The 21,838-nt window shown below is 49.1% G+C and overlaps 1 protein-coding gene across 1 annotated transcript in view; it reads left to right on the forward strand.

Moving 5' to 3' along the window:
- The first annotated feature begins 13,389 nt into the window (after nt 1-13,389).
- ALDH1A3 (aldehyde dehydrogenase 1 family member A3) overlaps nt 13,390-21,838 on the forward strand; it is a 38,348-nt gene continuing 29,899 nt past the window's right edge. The window contains exon 1 of the mRNA XM_083184282.1: nt 13,390-13,549. Coding sequence (XP_083040408.1) covers nt 13,451-13,549 — 99 coding nt within the window. The 5' untranslated portion in view covers nt 13,390-13,450. The remainder of the gene's footprint in view (nt 13,550-21,838) is intronic.

A 21,838-nucleotide genomic window follows, 5' to 3' on the forward strand; every position in this document is an offset into this window, starting at 1 on the left:
CAGCAGCTTTGGCCCTGCTGTGGTTGGGAAGGTAGATAGATGGAGACTTGCTCTGTCTGCTTCAGCAGCTTCTGCCCTGTTGTGGTTGGGAAGGGTAGGTGGATAGTTGGAGACTTGCTCTGGTTGCCGCAGCAGCTACTGCCCTGCTGTGATTGGCAAGGGTAGGTGAATCATTAGAAACTTGCTCTGGCTACTGCAGCAGCTTCTGCCCTGCTGTGGTTGGAAATGGAAAAAGACTAGTTAGAGACCTGCTCTGGCTGCTGCAGCAGCTTCTGCCCTGCTGTGGTTGGGAAGGGAAGGTGGATAGCTAGAGACCTGCTCTGGCTGCTGCAGCAGCTATTGCCCTGCTGAGGTTGGGAAGGTGGATAGTTAGAGACCTGCTCTGGCTGCTGCAGCAGCTACTGCCTTGCTGTGGTTGGGAAGGGAAGGTGGATAGTTAGAGACCTGCTGTGACTGCTGCAGCAGCTTCTGACTTGCTGTGGTTAGGAAGTGTTGGTGGAAAATCAGAGACCTGCTCTGGCTGCTGCAACAGCTTTCACTCTACTGTGGTTGATAAATAGATAATTAATTTATACATACATAGAGATACATACTGACAAATAGCTACTTTATAAACAATGAGGTGGTTGGGAAAATTACAACTATTTGTGCAATATACAAACTACATACTGCCCCATATACTGACAATTGAAACATAGCCAATATATGCTATAGCTGTAAATAAACAGAATGAGAAAGGTATTTACTCCCCACCAGGTCTCTTGATAACTCTGCGGGGTCTGGGTAAAATTTGAAAGGCAGGGGAGATGGACTGCACATACATACTGTAAGTTGGATGCAACCGGGACAGGTCCTGCAGCTCTGCAGGAGAGGAGCGATAAAGGTCTGAGGCAACCCCCTCCCCCCCCACACACACACACACACTAGGCAAAACGAGGGCAGCATAGGCCAGAGTGCAGTTAAGAGCCCAAGGATTTGGGGGTTAAAAGCAGATTGCAATGCAGCACAGAGCAGTGTATGATTCACAGGCAGGTTAGCATGTGGTGCAGCTGGGCCAATCGGCACCAAGAGGGGAGGTAGCTTAAGCGGGGTATATAGGGTCCAGCTCTGGGGTAGGAACTTCCTCTTGAAATCCGGATCTACACAGTGAAGCAGCACGCGAAGCTAAGTACCTTTTGTTGTTTGATAGGCCTGTATCCCTCGCGCAGCTGTAACATGTCCGGCCGCCCCAAGAGATCTGCACCACCTCCACGGTGGTTGGCAGATGCCTCCCGCCCGCTGGTCACAGTGCCAGCACGCGGCGGCGGGAGGGGAGGTAGCAGGACGGCCGCGACCGCGTCATCGCGGGTGCGCGCGCCGTCTCCTGCAACGTCTGTCACAGGGGGACAGGGTTCCCCCACACCCACAAGCGGCTCCCCGGCTCAGCAGGGCTCTGCTGTGAGCGGGGAGCAGGCAGCTTCCTCCGCACACACAGGGCACCCAGCAGCGAGCAGCGCTGCTGGGGACAGCACTTTGGCGCCATCTACTGGCGTACTCACGCCAGGGCAGGCTGGGGATGCTGTAAATGTCACCCCGCGCGCATCAGGCAGCGGGGTGAGTGCTAGCGGGGCTTCGCGCAGTGGGGGGGATGGGGGGGTGCCCCCCAGAACCAGTACCCCGTTGGCACAGGGGCAGGGTAGCCCGCTACAGGTCATAACAGGGGGCCCCACATGGAGCCCTCTGCAGGTGAACACAGGGGGTCAGCGCAGCGCAGGTCAGGTGGCTCTGGCCTCCCTGGCAAACATCATGGCCCCGGTAAGGGGGCCGCTCCTCCCCTTAGGCTGGGACGCTATCGTCGGCGGCCGGGTAGATGGCGGTGCCGCTCCCTTTCAGGATTGGCAGGCCCCGCAGCAGCGATGGCATCAGGGCCAGCAGCCCTTCCATACGGCCCCTCAGGGTTTCGCCGGGGCTCCGGCGGGGCAGGAGCGACAACAGGGTTTTGGCCATGCCGGGTTCGGGGCGGGCCAGCAGGCCTATATGCACGCCCCCTTGCAGCAGCAGCAGCAGTGGGCGTTTCCAGCCCCAAATGCAGGGGGGTACTCGGGGTATCCCATGCCTAACCCACAGTATGGGCCCTACGCGGGGACCCAGCCGGCCCCTTTCCCTTACTTCCCCCAAACAGCTGGGCCTGCTGGAGGGTTTCACGGGGGGTATTTCGGTGGGGCATGGCAGGGTGCGAGTGCACCTAACACCCAGGTCCCAGGTGGGCAACAGCAGCCGTTTCAAGGGGTGGGCTATACACACCCCAGCATGTACACCCAGGCTCATCAGGTCAACCAGGTTTATGCGACTGGGGGCCCGGGGAGCTCTGGTACAACAGCAGGGGGATCGGGGAGGGTGACGGGTTCAGGATATGGTCCTAACGCTGCCCCTCTATCTCCCGAGGTATTCTCAGTCGATGGGGCGAGTGTCGTGTTCGGAGGGTCGTCTCAAGAGGAAGACACAGAGCGGTCCAGGAGGGCTCCTGAATCTCAGCCAGCAATACCAGTGGCGGCTCCAGCCCCAGCCAGGGGTCCAGCACCCGCTGCCCTGCGGATCGAGACCCCGGCTTCTACGTCCAGGCCAGAAGCATCTACTTCCGCAAGGCCGGTGGCCACGCCGCGGGTAGACCCCGTGGTTCAAGGCAAGGCTTCAGGAGACGGTGAGCATGATGATACTTCTGAGTGTGCATCCTCCTCCTCCCACTCGTCGGCTAGCAGTGACGAGTCTGGGTCCCCCAAGCGCCCGCGCAAGTTTGCAAAAATGGTTGCGCGCGCGGTAGCGAAGCAGGTGGGGGGCACTAAGCGGGCTAGGAAGGAGGCGGAGCAGGAAATAGTTCCCCCGGCAGGCGATATGGTCCATTGCACCAATACCGCAGTGTCTCGGGGCCTGCGTAAGGGGGTAAAAGACAAAATCAAGAGGGGAAAGTTTGTCGACTTTTTCACGCTAACTGTCGACATGAAAAAGGATTTTGAGGCAGCCAAGAAGGCGGGGAGCGGTAGTGAGGCGGCCTTTAAAGGCTTCCACAATTGGCTTAAAGGTTTCCTGATCTTCTCCTCATGTTACCTAAGCACACGGCCGGGTGAACACGGGAACGTCTTGCGCTACCTGTTTCTGGTGAACGAGACGTTCATGGACTATAAGGGTCAGGCGTGGCGGAATTACAATGAGAAATTCCGCCTCGCCCATGCTGGGTCCAGGGTCATGCCCATGGGCTGTAAGCACGTGGAGATATGGCTCGAGGTCATCGGGAAGGGGCAGCATAGCTCAGATAGCTCAGGCAGGAAGCCATTTCCAGCGACGAAACCCGGTTCCAAAGCCGGCGGCAAAGGGAAGTGCTTTGCATTTAATGAGGGCAAATGTGACAGAGGCACCAAGTGCCGCTTCCGTCACGAATGCAGTAACTGCGGGGGGGGCACCCTTCCAAATCTTGCAGGTCAGCAGGCAAGGGCGGTGACCAGGGGGACGCCGGCACTGGCGGAAAGTAAGGCCCCATCCCCAATTGTGGTAGAAGCCCTGGCCCGCAGGTTAATGGGATACCCCAACAGAACAGACGCACAGTTTTTATTACATGGTTTCAGTTTCGGTTTCCCCCTCCCTATCCCCGACGGAGTCAGAGTTTCCTCCATCAGGAATCTCAAGTCCGCCAGGGATTTTCCCGATGTGGTCCGCCAGAAGGTTCAGGCTGAGGTGGCCCTGGGCAGGATGGCGGGCCCCTTCCAGGGGGACCCCCTACCGGACATGTGTTTTTCCCCCCTCGGGGTGGTCCCTAAGAAGACCCCGGGAAAATACAGGTTGATACAGCACCTGTCACACCCGCACGGCGCGTCAATAAACGACGCCATCCCAGACGAGTTCAGTAGTGTGCAATACCAACTATTTGACGAGGTGCTTGACATAGTCTGGGGTTTTGGCCAGGGAGCCCTTATGGCCAAACTGGACATCGAGTCCGCGTTTAGGCTCCTCCCCTTGCATCCCAGTTCCTTCAGGTTCATGGGTTTCAGGTTAGATGGGGGCTCTTACATTAACAAGGGCCTACCGATGGGCTGTTCTGTCTCCTGCTCCTACTTCGAGAAATTCAGTACGTTTCTGCACTGGTGCATCCAGAGCAGTACTGGATGTGCGGGCGTAGCCCATTACCTGGATGATTTTCTCTTTGTGGGACCAGGAGACGACAGCACTTGCGAAAATATATTGTCCCGGGCGGTTTCCCTGCTGGCGGAGTTGGGGGTCCCCATAGCTGCAGACAAGACTGAGGGCCCCACCAGGGTCCTATCTTACTTAGGTATAGAAATAGACTCGGCTGCGGGGTGCTGCCGCCTCCCTGAAGATAAGGTGACAAAGCTCCAGGGGTTAATAGCTGAGTGCTTGCAAAGGAAGAGGATACAGCTGAGACTATTGCAGTCCCTGCTAGGATCCTTTAATTTTGCCTGCCGCATCATTCCCATGGGTAGGGTCTTCTGCCGCAAGCTCGAGAGGGCCACGGCGGGGGTACGGGACCCCCGCCACACGGTCAGGCTGTCGCGGGAAATGCGGGACGACCTGAAAGTGTGGTCTGCATTTCTGGGGCAATTCAATAGAGAACTGATATGGCCCACAGACCCAGAATCCAGCAAGGAGCTGCAGCTCTTCACAGACGCTGCCGGCTCCACAGGATTCGGGGCTTATTTCCAAGGTGAATGGTGTGTTTCGCGGTGGCCGCAGTCATGGATTGACAGGGGTTTCACGGTCAATCTTTTACTGTTGGAGCTGTTTCCCATTATAGTATCGGTACAGTTATGGGCCTCACGATTGGCGAATCGGAACATAGTGTTCTGGTGCGACAACCTGGGGGTGGTTCACGCCATCAACAATCAGAGGGCGTCTTCCCCGGAGGCACTTAGGCTACTACGTTACCTCGTGCTCCATTGCCTGAGGAACAACATTCATTTCCGAGCTAGGCATGTCCCCGGCATAGAAAACACCATAGCTGACGCACTGTCTAGGTTTCAGTTCACAAAGTTTCGAGAGCTGGCTCCTGAAGCGTCACCCATGGGGCTTAGGTGTCCAAATCTTGTATGGCAGATCATAGAATCGGCATGACGGGTTTGGCACTGCTGTCACTGGCGCCCTCCACCCGCAGGGCTTACACGGCGGCCTGGAGGGACTGGGAGGAGTTTCAGTCGGCACCGGACGTTTGCGGTAAGTCGGTCGAGGACCGGTTGCTCGCATTTGTCTGGGGCCATTGCATAAGGGGCAGGTCAAAGTCGGCTATGGCGGCGGCTTTGGCAGGTATCGCTTTCCACGCCCGTCTGAGAGGGGAGCGCGATCCCACAGGGTCATTTATTTTGGCAAAAGCTTTAAGGGGCTGGGCAAAGCAGCGGCCAGTGCCTCCTGACACTCGTCGGCCGATAGATGAGCGCATGCTGGGGGAGTTAGTGGCCTGTCTGGAAAAAGTGTCTGATAGCGCTTTCGAGGCGGCGCTGCTGAAGGTTGCCTTTTAATTTGCTTTCTTTGGGGCATTCAGGATCGGAGAATTAGTAGCTGCTAGTAAAAAGGCCCAGTCGGGTCTGCGGTCAGAAGATGTGGTTCTCCATGAGGACCATGTTATGTGTAGGATTCAAAGATCCAAAACCGACCAGTTGGGGAGGGGCAGTTGGGCCACCCTGCGAGCCAGTGTGGACCAAGCCATTTGTCCCGTAGCATTAAGCAGGAACTATGTGTCCCGCAGGCCGGTTTCCGCCATGCAGTTTTTGGTTCACGCAGATGGCGTGCCCCTCACCCGATTTCAATTCGGGGCTGTATTTCGGCGGTGTTTAACCGACTTGGGCCTGCGGGCGCAAGACTACGGGACACACTCTTTTCGCATAGGGGCTGCAACAAGCGCAGCGGCGGCGGGGCTTCCACCTTCTGCCATACAGAGGGTTGGGAGGTGGAAGTCCTCGGCTTATAAAAAATATGTAAGATTAGATAAGATAGATAAGGTAGATAAGTTGTAGTATGCGCCTGTTGCGCCAGCCCAAAAACGTAAGTTTACAATCGGTTCTGGAACGGCTAGCGTTCTGGAATCGACGGTGTGGAGTGAATTTTTTACTTTTTCCTTCGAGGTAGAACTAATTTAATTCGGCTGTCACCAAAGTTCACCGGAGGTTTTTTAAGTTTTTCACCTTCACTTGGGCTGTATCTTGCATTCTGGTTGTGTTACAGTATAATTTATATTGATGTTAACGTTAGGTTTCTTCTTTTTCAGCCCCTTCCCTTTCCTCACCACCTCGGGGGATAGTTTGGGTCGTGGGTCACTCCTATATTTTTTGGGCGGCCAGGCATCCCATGGCCACCAAGGCTTCAGGCCTCCTACGGGCCGACTCAGTCCAGTGGTTTGGGGTTAGGGGACTTCAGTGGAGTGGGCTTTATAACCTCCTGGTTACCAAGGCCCGCATCTCAGGGCGCCCCGACACACTGATAATACACCTAGGGGGCAACGACCTGGTTAAAAATACGGGCTCTCCCTCATTTGCAGCATAACTGCGGACCTAGAGCGCATTGCGGCCCTTTGGCCAGGTGTGCTGATAGTGTGGTCCGACATTGTCCCCCGTCTTCAGTGGCGGGGCTGCAGGAATGCAGTTGCCATGGATAGGGCAAGGCGGAAGGTTAACCATGCTGTTTCCCGCAGGGTACACGCCATGGGGGGTAGTGCAGTACGGCACCCCACGATAGTCAGGGAGGCGGCCCATCTGTTCAGGTCCGACGGTGTTCACCTGTCTGACGCGGGCATGGAGGTTTTCCTGGGTGACATCTTTTCTCGTATAACTCAGCATTAGGGCAGGCATGTAGGTCTAGTTTGAGGGGTGGCGGGCCTGGTCCCGGGCGACCTTGTGTTATGTCTTGGGAACCTCGGCAGTGGCGAGAAGGCGCTCTCGACCAGCAGTCGGGTGAGGTGTCAGGTGGTCACCGTGCGGTATTACCCCCCCTTGCCAGGACGGTGGGCGAGTCCCGAACTGAGCGGGGACGGTGGGCACTTCCTTGAGGTGTCCGCGCCCTACCTTAGAGGGGGCGGGGAGCCGTCACGGTGCAGGCTGTACCTTACGTAAGGGGTGTGTTTGTTAGATTGGAGCGATGCAGTCGCTGCCATTGGCATACACCTCTGACTGGTGCTGGTCTCAAGTGCTTTCTTGGCCATCCCTTTGATAGACTAACAAGGGTCATACCACCTAAATAAATAACTTGACCATTTTAAACTTATGCCATGGTTGTCTGAGTCTTATTTTTAGATAAGGTGTCCGCGTGAATTATTTCTAGGCAGTAATGTAAGGGTAAAAACACAAGGCAACCAACATAATCCCTTGGGCGCCTTAGGCAAAACGAGGGCAGCATAGGCCAGAGTGCAGTTAAGAGCCCGGGGATTTGGGGGTTAAAAGCAGATTGCAATGCAGCACAGAGCAGTGTATGATTCACAGGCAGGTTAGCATGTGGTGCAGCTGGGCCAATCGGCACCAAGAGGGGAGGTAGCTTAAGCGGGGTATATAGGGTCCAGCTCTGGGGTAGGAACTTCCTCTTGGAATCCGGATCCCCACCCTCCCATCCCTTCTTTTTCCTTCTTCTCTCTGGTGCTCATTGCCTTCGGGCTGTCCAAACAATTCAGTAAATTAAATTTTAGTTTAAAAAATCGGCGAGAAGGCGCTCTCGACCAGCAGTCGGGTGAGGTGTCAGGTGGTCACCGTGCGGTATTACCCCACCTTGCCAGGACGGTGGGCGAGTCCCGAACTGAGCGGGGACGGTGGGCACTTCCTTGAGGTGTCCGCGCCCTACCTTAGAGGGGGCGGGGAGCCGTCACGGTGCAGGCTGTACCTTACGTAAGGGGTGTGTTTGTTAGATTGGAGCGATGCAGTCGCTGCCATTGGCATACACCTCTGACTGGTGCTGGTCTCAAGTGCTTTCTTGGCCATCCCTTTGATAGACAAGGGTCATACCACCTAAATAAATAACTTGACCATTTTAAACTTATGCCATGGTTGTCTGAGTCTTATTTTTAGATAAGGTGTCCGCGTGAATTATTTCTAGGCAGTAATGTAAGGGTAACAACACAAGGCAACCAACATAATCCCTTGGGCGCCTTAACCTCCTTGCTCTGCTCAGCCTAAAAAGAAAGTGTTTACTTTCAGCTGCCACACACAGAGCCAATGGAGGAAGAAGCAGCTGCAAGACCTGCCTCAGCCACCACCAAAATGCTCTGTTCTTCCTTACCAGTGGTGGTTGCAGAGGTGGAGCAACAGCACAGCCCAAAATTCAAATAGGGGAGCCACTCCAACTGTCAGTGAGTCATGGACTATAATGTTTGTCAGTGTTAGGGTGACAGTTGGTGGGGCACCCCTATGTGAATTTTGAACTAGTGGCCTCTGCAACGGCCACTGGTAAGGGAGTCCAGGAACATAGCATTTTGTCCCTCCTGGAACCAGGTGACATCCAGCGGACTAGCTTTCTCTTTTGGGAGTCCGGGACACCCTCCTGGGATTTAGGAGCCACTGAACATTTTGTGGTAGTAGAAGGCAAGTACACACGTATTTGTAATGATGTCACCATTACAAAATAACTGCTTCAATATTCCTGGTTTCTTGTGTGCAGAATTTTAATAGAATATGATTTTTAAATATAAACTATATTGCATATGGTAGGTTAATTTAATTCTATGTTAGATTACTGTGTCAAATTTTCATGAGACTTATTATATGCAATCTTATTTGCCAGTAGGTCACACAGATCTGGCTACAACAGATGCTACTGAATTCATGAAACAGCTGGAATTAGGAAGCAGGTGTATTTTGGAATGAAAACAAAGGAGAGAGAGGACTTCCTTCCCAACTCCTTCATATCTGTCTGATTTATACACATGTGATCTGCTTTCTCGCTACGCTTGGAGACAAGAAGTGAAACTTTGGCCAATCCACAAATCTCAGCAACAGCAGAGGGAGACGTGTTGAGCAAACTGTTCATCCCATGCACAATGTCATCACTGTGTAACTCCTAAGGATTTGTTAATCCTCATCCTGTCAAATTTAATAAATCATTTTTGGCCAAAAATGGTAACTTAATTTTCTATTTTTAAAATCACAATGTATTGTAACCGTACCAGAGTATTCATGTTGCACACTATAAAGTAAATCTCTGTAATGTAGCCCATACACATATAAGATATTGCATGTAATCATTCAATTTGGACCACATCTGGTTGATAAACTGAATGATTGTATGCACATTTTAGGGACCATACGACGTGATGCGCGGGCCCGCCGGTGGAATGTCGTGTCGATAATAGAATGTGCTGCACATAATATCTATCAAATTCTTCCTTTTACACAGACATCGGTGGACGTACCTCTCTTCTCCTAATACACAGACATCAGGAGATAGACCTCTCTCACCTTCTTATACACATACATTAGAATGCAATCTGTTACATCTTCCTTATACACAGGCATAAGGTGATAAACCTCTCTTATACTAATACACATACATCAGGACACACCTCTCACCTTCTTATACACAGACATCAGGACACACCTCTCACCTTCTTTTACACAGACATCAGGACACACCTCTCACCTTATACACAGGCATCAGGACACACCTCTCACCTCCTTATACACAGACATCAGGACACACCTCTCACCTTCTTATACACAGACATCAGGACACACCTCTCACCTTCTTATACACAGACATCAGGACACACCTCTCACCTTATACACAGGCATCAGGACACACCTCTCACCTTCTTATACACAGACATCAGGACACACCTCTCACCTTATACACAGGCATCAGGACACACCTCTCACCTTCTTATACACAGACATCAGGACACACCTCTCTTATACTAATACACATACATCCGGACACACCTCTCACCTTCTTATACACAGACATCAGGACACACCTCTCACCTTCTTATACACAGACATCAGGACACACCTCTCACCTTATACACAGACATCAGGACACACCTCTCACCTTATACACAGGCATCAGGACACACCTCTCACCTTCTTATACACAGACATCAGGACACCTCTCTCACCTTCTTATACACAGACATCAGGACACACCTCTCACCTTATACACAGGCATCAGGACACACCTCTCACCTCCTTATACACAGACATCAGGACACACCTCTCACCTTCTTATACACAGACATCAGGACACCTCTCTCACCTTCTTATACACAGGCATCAGGACACACCTCTCACCTTATACACAGGCATCAGGACACAACTCTCACCTTTTTATACACAGACATCAGGACACACCTCTCACCTTATACACAGGCATCAGGACACACCTCTCACCTTCTTATACACAGACATCAGGACACACCTCTCTTATACTAATACACATACATCAGGACACACCTCTCACCTTCTTATACACAGACATCAGGACACACCTCTCACCTTCTTATACACAGACATCAGGACACACCTCTCACCTTATACATAGACATCAGGACACACCTCTCACCTTATACACAGGCATCAGGACACACCTCTCACCTTCTTATACACAGACATCAGGACACCTCTCTCACCTTCTTATACACAGGCATCAGGACACACCTCTCACCTTATACACAGGAATCAGGACACACCTCTCACCTTCTTATACACAGACATCAGGACACACCTCTCACCTTCTTATACACAGACATCAGGACACACCTCTCACCTTATACACAGGCATCAGGACACACCTCTCACCTTCTTATACACAGACATCAGGACACACCTCTCTTATACTAATACACATACATCAGGAAACACCTCTCACCTTCTTATACACATCAGGACACACCTCTCACCTTCTTATACAGAGACATCAGGACACACCTATCACCTTCTTATACACAGACATCAGGACACACCTCTCACCTTATACACAGGCATCAGGACACACCTCTCACTTTCTTATACACAGACATCAGGACACCTCTCTCACCTTCTTATACACAGACATCAGGACACACCTCTCACCTTATACACAGGCATCAGGACACACCTCTCACCTCCTTATACACAGACATCAGGACACACCTCTCACCTTCTTATACACAGACATCAGGACACACCTCTCACCTTATACACAGGCATCAGGACACACCTCTCACCTTCTTATACACAGACATCAGGACACACCTCTCTTATACTAATACACATACATCAGGAAACACCTCTCACCTTCTTATACACATCAGGACACACCTCTCACCTTCTTATACAGAGACATCAGGACACACCTCTCACCTTCTTATACACAGACATCAGGACACACCTCTCACCTTATACACAGGCATCATGACACACCTCTTACCTTCTTATACACAGACATCATGACACCTCTCTCACCTTCTTATACACAGACATCAGGACACACCTCTCACCTTCTTATACACAGACATCAGGACACCTTTCACCTTCTTATACACAGGCATCAGCAGGGCCGGTGCAAGCCCCCCGCCCGCCCCAGGCAAAACCCGCACGCCTGCCCGGAGGGGGGGCAGGATGCGGACAATACTTACTGCGGCACGGAGGGGGGGTGGGGGTTGCGGCCGATACTACTACTGCTGCGGCGGGAGAGGCGGCGGGAGAGGGGGTGGGCGGGCGGGCGCAGCGCTGTACCTGCTGCGATGTACAGCTTCCGGGTGCTGCGACTGCTCTCCGGTCTCCGTCCTTGTTGAAATCCCCGGGAGCGGGCGGCGCGCGGGGGGCAGCGTTGATTGACGCCGGGCAGGAATGATGCTTTCTGGTACCTCGGCGGCTCGGTACCGCCCTCCAGTGGCCGGCGCCCTAGGCAAATGCCTAGTCCTGCCTAGTGGTGGCGCCGGCCCTGGGCATCAGGACACACCTCTCACCTCCTTATACACAGACATCAGGACACACCTCTCACCTTATACACAGGCATCAGGACACACCTCTCACCCTCTTATACACAGGCATCAGGAAACACCTCTCACCTCCTTATACACAGACATCAGGACACACCTCTCATACCGTTTTCACACTGCCAAAATGTTTTAAAAAACTGTATCTTTAAACGGTATTTAAAACGGGTCTGAGACTTCACATTGCAATAGATTACAGTTTTAAATACCGTTTAAGTACCATTCACATCAGTCAATCCGTTTAATCCCCTGACCACGTTTCAAGGCAGAATGCAGGGGACAGCCTATCACAGGTCTGGAATCTGTTGTTTTTACTAAATACCGTTTCAGAGCCATTCTCACTGCATAAAAAAACGCCTCTGAAACGTGTAGGACTCTGCTAAACGTTTTGAAATACCGGTTATCTTTAACCAGTAAATGAACTCTGGCTCTTTCCCACTGCAGCCTTAAATGTTTTGAAATGGGAAAAAAATAGCAATATACCGTTTAACAAGTGCAGTGTGAAAGGGGTATCTCCTTCTTATACACAGATATCAGGACACACCTCTCCCCTTCTTATATAAAGACATCAGAGGGCGTTTGCAGTGTTTCCTGGGGTGTACACATGAAATTGCTGGGAATCCCCATGTGAATGGGGGCGGCTTCCTGCCTTCTGGGGGCGGGCAGCTTATGTCACCGGATGTCAACTGCCTGCCCTGTTCTAGGAGCAGGGCGCCACTAATCTAAGGCACCAGACAGCTGGTTTATGCAAAACATCCACTCACAGGCCTGCAGGGACATTCGCCGTCCAGCTGGGGGCGGGCATTTGCAGGTGTGGTTAGTTGGCGCGCAAAGCAGCGAAATACCTGAATCAGGGCCATAGTGTGTATGGGACACAACTGTGAGAATCTTATCTTTTTTGCAGTTTAGAGAAAGACATGTCCGGGTTGGTTATGTATACTTACAGTACCAGCCCCACTGATATGTGCAGTAGTTGGATGTAGTGCTGCGCATGTTCTGTACGACTTAACTTCTTGTACCTCTAAAGTTCTGATTCAAGTAAAAAATGTTTTGCTGGGCATGCCTACTGTATCTTTCTCTGCTCTGCAGTCACAGTTTATGCACATAAATTAGAATACACATATCATGCATACTCATACATCAGACTAATACATCAGCCCCTGGTTCTCGCATCCTCTTAGACGATCATTACACACAATGTACATTTTACATCCAGTGGAACAGTACAGCCAGTAAATGGATTTAGCTTACACATCTCCCAGTCATTCACACAATCTCCTGCTATCATATTAGGAACTTGGAAAAAGAGTGAAGAAGGGAGGGTGTGGAGGGTGTGGGGGGCCTGATGCCTGCAGCCAATCAGCACCACTTTCCTCCTCCAATGACAGCATGGCTCTGAACTTGTGTTATTAAAGGGAGAGGAGCTCCCCTATCTGTCCAGAAAAAGACACTGGGAAACTCCAGCACATACATAGCAGACACATATCCAGACAGAACATCACTCCTCAGCGCTGTAATATGACAACCAATGGTACCATAGAGAATGGACTGCCGGACATGAAGACCCCCATGTTACCGCGACCGGTCTCTAGTATAGAAATTCAGAATTATCACAAGGTAACATCAGAACTGTGCGAACTGTCTGTCCCATGCTGTGTACTACAGGGATATTGTGTGTCATTTATACTGTCGTGTGTACTTATGTCATGTTTTCTTTAATGAGACTGCTGCTATGTAATAAACGCAGAGATTTAATAAAGCTTGGAGAGAATTAAAGGTGAGAGATAAATTACCAACCAATCAGTTTCTAACTGTCATGTCACAGGCTGTGTTTGAAAGATGACAGAACCGGATTGGTTAGTACTTAATCACTCTCCACTTTATCTCTCTCCAAACTTTTCAGTACTAATCCGCCATAATGTTCCATACAGTATATTGTATCTTTGTATTATGGGGTAGAACATGGTGGTATGGTAAGTGGCACATACCATAATACAGTTATACAGTATGTCATACAACAGGATTTTATTGGATATTATTAGTATACTTAAGGTGTGGCATGTGTGCTGCTGTTCTGTGATATATTCCGGTGCGGCTATAGGAGAAACATGTTCTATGTTGTAAGGGTGACAGAGTTGCCAGAATCCATACAGTATGTCTGGATATCATTTTAAGAATATTCCTCTATGGATGTAGGATAATATTGTATTTTGTAGTGTGTTGGGAGTCAAAGGTGGGGGGGGGGGGGTCTGGATATCATAAAAAAATGATCAAAGCTAGGAGAGAGATGAAGTGCAGAGAGATACAGTACCAAAAAATCTGCTCCAAACTGTTATGTGGCTCTGTTTGAAACATTGCAGGACCCCATTGATTGGTACTTTAGGATCTATGCATGAAGCAGTGAAAAGAGTGGAGAAGTTGCCCATGGAAACCAATCAGCTTTTAAGTAACATTAACCAAGTCTATACAATGATACACTTCACTTCATCCTAAATTGATATAGCGGATCAGAATACATGTTTAAGGCAGAGCTGAATTATGGCTCTGGGTGGGGGTCCGGGGTACTAAGTACAAGGGGCCCCAAGGTATAAAATTAAATATATTTATGTGTTTGTGTGCGTGCGTGCGTGCAACATCAGATGGCACTCAGGAATCAACATCAAAAATGTAATACTGGTGACACAGCTAGTTAGATGGACATTCCAGAGTGGGGGTTCCTGGGTGCCATCTGATCTTGCAAATTACATTCATATAGGAAAGGTACCTGGATATATGCATGTATGTAATATATTTATATAAATAATACATACATACACACACACACACTCACACAGAGGATCGGAGGGAGAATTTGCATAAGATTTCCCTTGAACTGCCCAGGAGCTTCCCGGGCAGCAGGATCATATACGGTATGATCCCGGGCGGCAGGATTAAAAATCTATAGTACAGGCCTTGCGATCTCCGATTGAATGCGCACGGGGCTGTGCATTGGATCGGAATCAGAGGAACACATGTTTTCACACTTTTCATCCAATTTTTTGGGCTTGATCTGTCTAAATCAGATGAAAAGGGCCCAAATTGCACTGGTGTATGGGCAACTTAAGTATGCCAGGGACAGCTAACTTGGTGCCAGAGAAGGGGGAGGGGTCAGGTTAAGGCACTATGGGGGGGGGGGGGGACTTAAGGTTAGGGTGCTGGGGGGAAGGTTAGGTTTATGCTGTGGGGAGTAAGGGTTAGGGCTAGACACTTAGAAGGATGGATTAGGGTTAGACTGCGGGGCAGGGGGCTAGGTGTAGGCACTAATAGGTAGGGTTAGGGTCAGGCTGCTGGGGGGGGGGGGGTATATTCCCCTTACCACTGTTGTGATCCCGGCATCGGTATATATATAAAACAGGCTGTCTTACTTGTTTTGCGGGGAGCAGCCAGCCTGTAGCACAGAAGCAACAAGAAAGCAGAGACTCTGTCTCTCCTCCAAGCAGCCTCCATCCACACGCTGCATGGGATTCCGCCTCCTGCAGCCCTGCACAGCCTGTGACTCAGCCAGTCACTGAGCCGTCGCTCTGCTGCCCTGTACTGCTACGTGCAACGGCTCAACTGTTACTCATCGTACAATTGCTGTGTGCGTTTTGATGCGCGCTCCCGCACTCATCCCATCACACAGCTCAAAAAGTATGTGCTGTACATACTTTTTGAAGTACATCACATCGCACGCAAGTCGCATGCAAATATGATGCGATGCGATCTAGTCCATAACCCATACAATTATTGTACCGTGTTTGGGCAGCTTAAGACATGAAGTGTGTCTGGATTCAATTCTGGATATACTTTTCACGGTGGATATGGCCAAATGATTACTTTCTGTTGTAAGAAGTTAGAATTGCAGTGTGTCTGGGAATCATTATGTTTAGTGGGATGGATAGTGTAGGTTGTGGTGTGTCAGCACTGCAGTGTGTCTGGGTATTTTTATGTTTAGTGTGATGGATAGTGTAGGCTGAGGTGTGTCAGCAGTGCAGTGTTTCTGTGTAGCATTACAGTATGTTTAGTAGGATGGATAGTGTAGGCTGAGGTGTGTCATCAGTGCACTGTGTCTGGCTATCACTATGTTTAGTGGGATGGATAGTGTAGGTTGTGGTGTGTCAGCACTGCAATCTGTCTGGGTATTTTTATGTTTAGTGTGATGGATAGTGTAGGCTGAGGTGTGTCAGCAGTGCAGTGTTTCTGTGTAGAATTAAAGTGGGCGGGATTCACTAATAACCCCCGCTGCACATCGCTGGCATTCGCATTGTTAATAATCGCATATGCCAGTGGTTCCCAAACTGTGTGCCGTGGCTCCCAGGGGTGCCTCGGGACACAAGCAGGGGTGCCGCGGCTTGGTGGTCTAGGACCAACTCAAATTATTAATGGTTAATTATTTATGAGCAAAACCAGTGCTGGTAGCTGGCAATCATAGAATGTGTACCAACAGAAGCAAATCCTGCCCTTTACCACATAACTGCCACTAAGAATTGCATATAAACCCAATCTAAATAAAAAAAATTGACCTAGGGGTGCCGTGAAAAAAAGTCTGATTCTCTAGGGTGCCGTGAATCAAAAAAGATTGGGAACCACTGGCATATGCACTAACATATGCGATTATTAACTCAAAGGCGATGGCCAGCGATGTGCAGCAGGTTCCCCCCTCCCTGCCTGCACCCTTACACGGCTGTAAGGGCTCCGTTTCCTCCTCCCTGCACTCGGAAGAGGTGCAGGGAGGAGGAGGTCACTGGTCCGGGAAGCACAGCAGGAGGCTGCCCAGACACAGGTGAGGGGGGTGCATCGCGGATCTGCGGGGGGGCGCACAGGGCCATAGGCTTCCATGGGGTTACGCCATCTAGAACTGGCGTAACCCCCCTGCAGCGAAGCCCCAGCAGTGGGGCTTTGCTGCATATGAAAATGAGGTAAAAACCCCGAAAACTGGGTTTTTACAGCATTTTTAGTTTGGTGAATCTCGCCCAGTATGTTTAGTGGGATGGATAGTGTAGGCTGAGGTGTGTCAGCACTGCACTGTGTCTGGCTATCATTATGTTTAGTTGGATGGATAGTGTAGGCTGCAGTGTGTCAGCAGTGCACTGTGTCTGGGTATCATTATGTTTAGTAGAATTGATAGTGTAGACTGAGGTGTGTCAGCACTGCACTGTGCCTGGGTATTATTATGTTTAGTAGAATTGATAGTGTAGACTGAGGTGTGTCAGCACTGCACTGTGCCTGGGTATTATTATGTTTAGTAGAATTGATAGTGTAGACTGAGGTGTGTCAGCACTGCACTGTGCCTGGGTATTATTATGTTTAATGGGATGTACTGTATATTGTAGGCTGCGGTGTATCAGCAGTGCACTCTGTCGGGGAAGCACTATGTTTAGTTGGATGGATAGTGTAGTCTAAAGTGTGTCATCACTGCACTGTGTCTGGGAAGCACTATGTTTAGTTGGATGGATAGTGTAGGCTGCAGTGTATCAACAGTGCAGTGTGTCTGGGTATCATTATGTTTAGTGTGATGGATAGTTTAGGCAGAACATTGTGGCATATATGTACTGTGTACCGTGATAAACTTTGTTGTAGGTAAGTATTGATAATTAGTCCTTATTTGTACTAACATCTAGAAATGTAGGTGAAACAGCTATACCTTATTATTTTAACCGATTTGTGTTTGTGGAGATTTCATAATGCCTAGGAGAAAATCTCCACTTAGGTGTGACAGTGCTGCGGATAAAAGGGGTGGACAGTGTGAGAAGAAATGAGGAGAGCCCAGAGAGAGAACATCTCCTCTAAAGGCCCCTATACACTTATACGATTTGGGCACTTTTTACCTGATTCCGATGCATCGGTCTGAGAAATCGGATGATAATTGCCCAAATTGTACAGATGTAGCGTCTTTCATCCTTGCAGGGGCTGGCGGTGGATTCGACACTCGCCAGCCGCCAGAAGGGGACGCGCTCACATGAGATGCGCGTGCGTCCCCTTACAATGGGGGTCCCCACCACCTCGCCCCTCCCTGCCCCCCCCTAACCCTGCCCATCTTCCTGAAGCAGAGACGGGCAGGGTTCCCGTCGACCCCCGGCGACAGGAAACTGGGACGCGCGTGTGGGATGCTCGCGCGTTTCAGTCAGATGTAGCTCCGCTCGCCAGTGGGGGTGGTCTGGCGAGCCCCAGTGCTGGATGAGCGGCGCTACATCTGTATGTGCCTAATCTCCAATTTCAATCTGATACGCTGTCCCAATAGACATCGGTTTGGAGCTGGAGATCGCAAGAGATGCATGTAAGATTTGTCAGATCCCGCAGCCCTTGCTGGGATTGCTTGCAATATATAGTTTGCAAAGGAACACATATTATTATTATTATTACATTTTATTTATAAGGCGCCACAAGTGGTACACAGCACCGTCGTAACGGCACACAGAACAATACAGGGTACAAAGAACAAAACATAACCGTAACTGAAGAAAAAAAAAACAGAGCACAGGTAACAATTAGCGGCATAATTATCAGTACACAACACAGCTGGGATGTAGGAAAGCAGAGGAATTGTCCGCATGCTACCAGTGGCAAGTTATCATTGGTAGAGATGAATGAACACAGGTGAGAAGAGATGCAGGTATAGATGGTAGGTGAGTAAGAGAGCTGTAATTGAAATGCAAGAAGAGGGCTGTGAGAACAAGAGGGACGAGGGTGTTGCTCCAAGAAGCTTACAGTCTAGAGAAAAAAATGAGACAGACAGGCGACATGAGGTGCAGGCCAGAAAGCCCGAAGGTAAGAAGTGAGCCTGGCAGGGATGGTCAGGACATAAAGCAGTAGGTAGGGCGATTCTGCCGTCCGGGAGCCCGCTAGGGTATAGTATGGGATGGAGGAATGTGATAACTCGCAGTCATGTATGGACAACTTTAGAAAGTTGAGAGACATGGTTCTCAGCATCAAGCAGAAACACTGCAGCAGAGAAGTACTCGACCTATACTTGCAAAGAGAGCAAACCCATTTACACATGCAAGGTGAAACCTCTGAAGAATATGTGGTCCACCAGAAAGAACAATATTGCTGGCACTTGACTCCGTAGAATGGGTGTGGCATCAAATGGTGGTCGATATTGAATGTGATATTGAAAGTGATGTTCATAAATATAAATAAAGAAAAATAGAAAATATATGTGTCATATTTCTCAAAATTTCATAATAGATGTAGGTAGGGGGAGAACATTTGTGATAATTCGGATATCGAACTCACATATGTGTAAGTAAGATCCCGTGTATAAAGGTTTCTTTTAAGGGTTGACCTTCTGTGTCAAAGATAAGGGTAATACCAGAAAGAAGCATACCGTACTTACGGCAAAAAAAGTGTATGGACGGTTTATTTATATGGGATCGCTTTTTCCAGTCTCCATTATTATTGATACAAATAGCATTTATATATCAAAAGAATAGGAAAAAGTTCCTATGTAAGTATTGGTTCCGGGTGTTATACTTCTTTAAAGAGCACAGGGAATCTTTATGGCATACCCGACTCACAGAGAAACGGGTAACACTGTGCCTATAAAGGTATCTTTTAGGGGTACCACCTGATGTGCGGGGATCTGGTCTGTAGGATGCGTACCGTACTTACAGCACGTCTTGCAGGAGGACACCCTATCAAGGTTTTTTAGCTTAGGGACCCTTTGAATATCTCTAGTGGGTTTACTCATGGGTGGGAGTAATGGATAATGGAAATGGCAACCGTCTCAGTAACAAGAACTTATTTTAATAACAGGCATATAAAAACAAATGAACAAATACCTGAGAAACGTCCCTAGGTGGAATAGGCCATATTCTCAGGAAATGAAGAAGATCAGTCATTCTGACACGTTTCGACAGCTGCTGCTGTCTTTCTCAAGGCTAGCCTAATGAACATCACTTTCAATATCGACCACCATTTGATGCCACACCCATTCTATGGAGTCAAACGCCAGCAATATTGTTCTTTCATTATTAATTACTGCCTGTGAGTAGGAAATCAAACCTGAGCAGACAGCACTGCGCACACCTTTGTGTGTGTGGCGGTATGGCTAGGTGTCAGTCTATGGATTAGTGCATGTTGTACCTATATATGGTTTCAGTGTTTGTGGATCACTGTGGAAAGTGGAAACACCACAGCTATTGTGAATTACAGACAGGATGCATATGGATGTTTTTTCATCCATATTCTGTGGTATCTTTTTTATTTTATCATGCCGTGTGCTGCTACAGGATTACTGAGCAACTTAAGTAGAAGACAATGCAAAAATAACAGATCAGTTGTGCTCCTGAGGGTCATCCCTTTTCCATTCCATGTTTTTGACAGGTGAACAGGTGTAGATGGATTAATACATTTGTTATGCATATTACTGCAGGTACACTGAATCACATCAGTATATTAATAATGATAATATTGATGTGTGTTTTACATATCAGTGTGGGCTAATTACAGTGTGGGTGCCAGTGTTACTTGCAGGGCACTCTTAGGTCAGGACAGTAAGGACAGTTGTACTTGATTCCCAATATTTAGAGATCTAACATACCAGTAATTAGTATTTAGTAATTATTAATATGCAGCATTAGAGACGATCAGTGCAACATAGTAGCTACCTTATCGCTTCATGAGGCCTGCCTGAGAGGAAATAAGTAGCGCAGTAGACCTGAAAACTTAGACCTGAACTTTCATTACCACTTTGGGCCAGATGCACCTAGCTTCAAAAAGTGATAAAGTGACAGGTGGTAATGCACCAGCCCATTGGCTTCTAACTGTCATTTTCAACCGAGTCTGTAATGTGACAGTTTGGAGCTGATTGGCTGGTGCATTACCACCTTTCACGTTATCACTTTTCGAAGCTTGATGCATCTTGCCCTTAGTGTGAAAAAAAAATTCAAAAAATAATAAAACATTTATTTATTATTTATTAAGTTTCTTTTATAGCGCATACATATTCCGCATACATATTCCGCAGCACTTTACATGACATTTATTATTATTTATTACCAGGCATTTGAAGCAGAGAGGAGTAATTTTGGGCATGGGCCTAGAGGAGGCACCTATTATGAGCAGCAGTTGTCAGTCTGAGTCACTGACTCTTTTATTATGTGCATGGCCGAGTGGGCAGTAGCGATTGACAAGCGCAGCCGCCATGATTCACGACGGCGGCGCGGCCGTTTGCTGCTTGCCGCTGCCCGTTCAGCCATGCATATAATTAAAGATTCACATAAATCACGGTCCCGCATCCCAGAGGCTCACTGGCTCAGGTTGAGGTGATCCACTGCCACCCATTGGACATACTATACACGACTATTGGCTACTGCGTATAGATTTGGCGTGCAGGGGCGGGGACAGCCAAGTGGCGTGCCCGAGCCCAGTGAGTTGTACCTCCTTCCGGGTCTTCCCTTCCTCCATGTCCAGTCCAGACTAATGTGTGTGGTGTCATTACGCCACATGCCTAATGGGGGGTGGCCAAAACTATTGTGCCTAGTGGTGACCTGACCCCTAAATCCAACCCTGGTTACAGGATGAAAGAATCAGCACAGACAGGTTGCAGGTTGTGTGAATACAAACTGGTTTCCAGTGTTTGTATCATCATCATCAACAGGGTTGCAGTGTAAGTAGTTATCATTTCAATATTGTGTAGTCTTCATATAATTTTTAGGAGCTGGTTTATTTATCTACCAAGTACAGACAATCCTGCAAAAATATATATTTTAGGATGACTGCAACATTATTTAGTATCTGCTCTATAACATATAGTATAACTGCTTATATCATAGCTATCTGAAACAGACCTTCAATATTTGTTTGCATGAGCAATCCCCATAGCATTCTATGGGGATTACTAAATGGCCATTTGTAGCCTATAGACATTTTTGTAGATCAGAGGTA

This window comes from Crinia signifera, chromosome 4 (assembly GCF_055691185.1).
Source record: "Crinia signifera chromosome 4, ASM5569118v1, whole genome shotgun sequence".
Classification (NCBI taxonomy): Eukaryota; Metazoa; Chordata; class Amphibia; order Anura; family Myobatrachidae; genus Crinia; species Crinia signifera.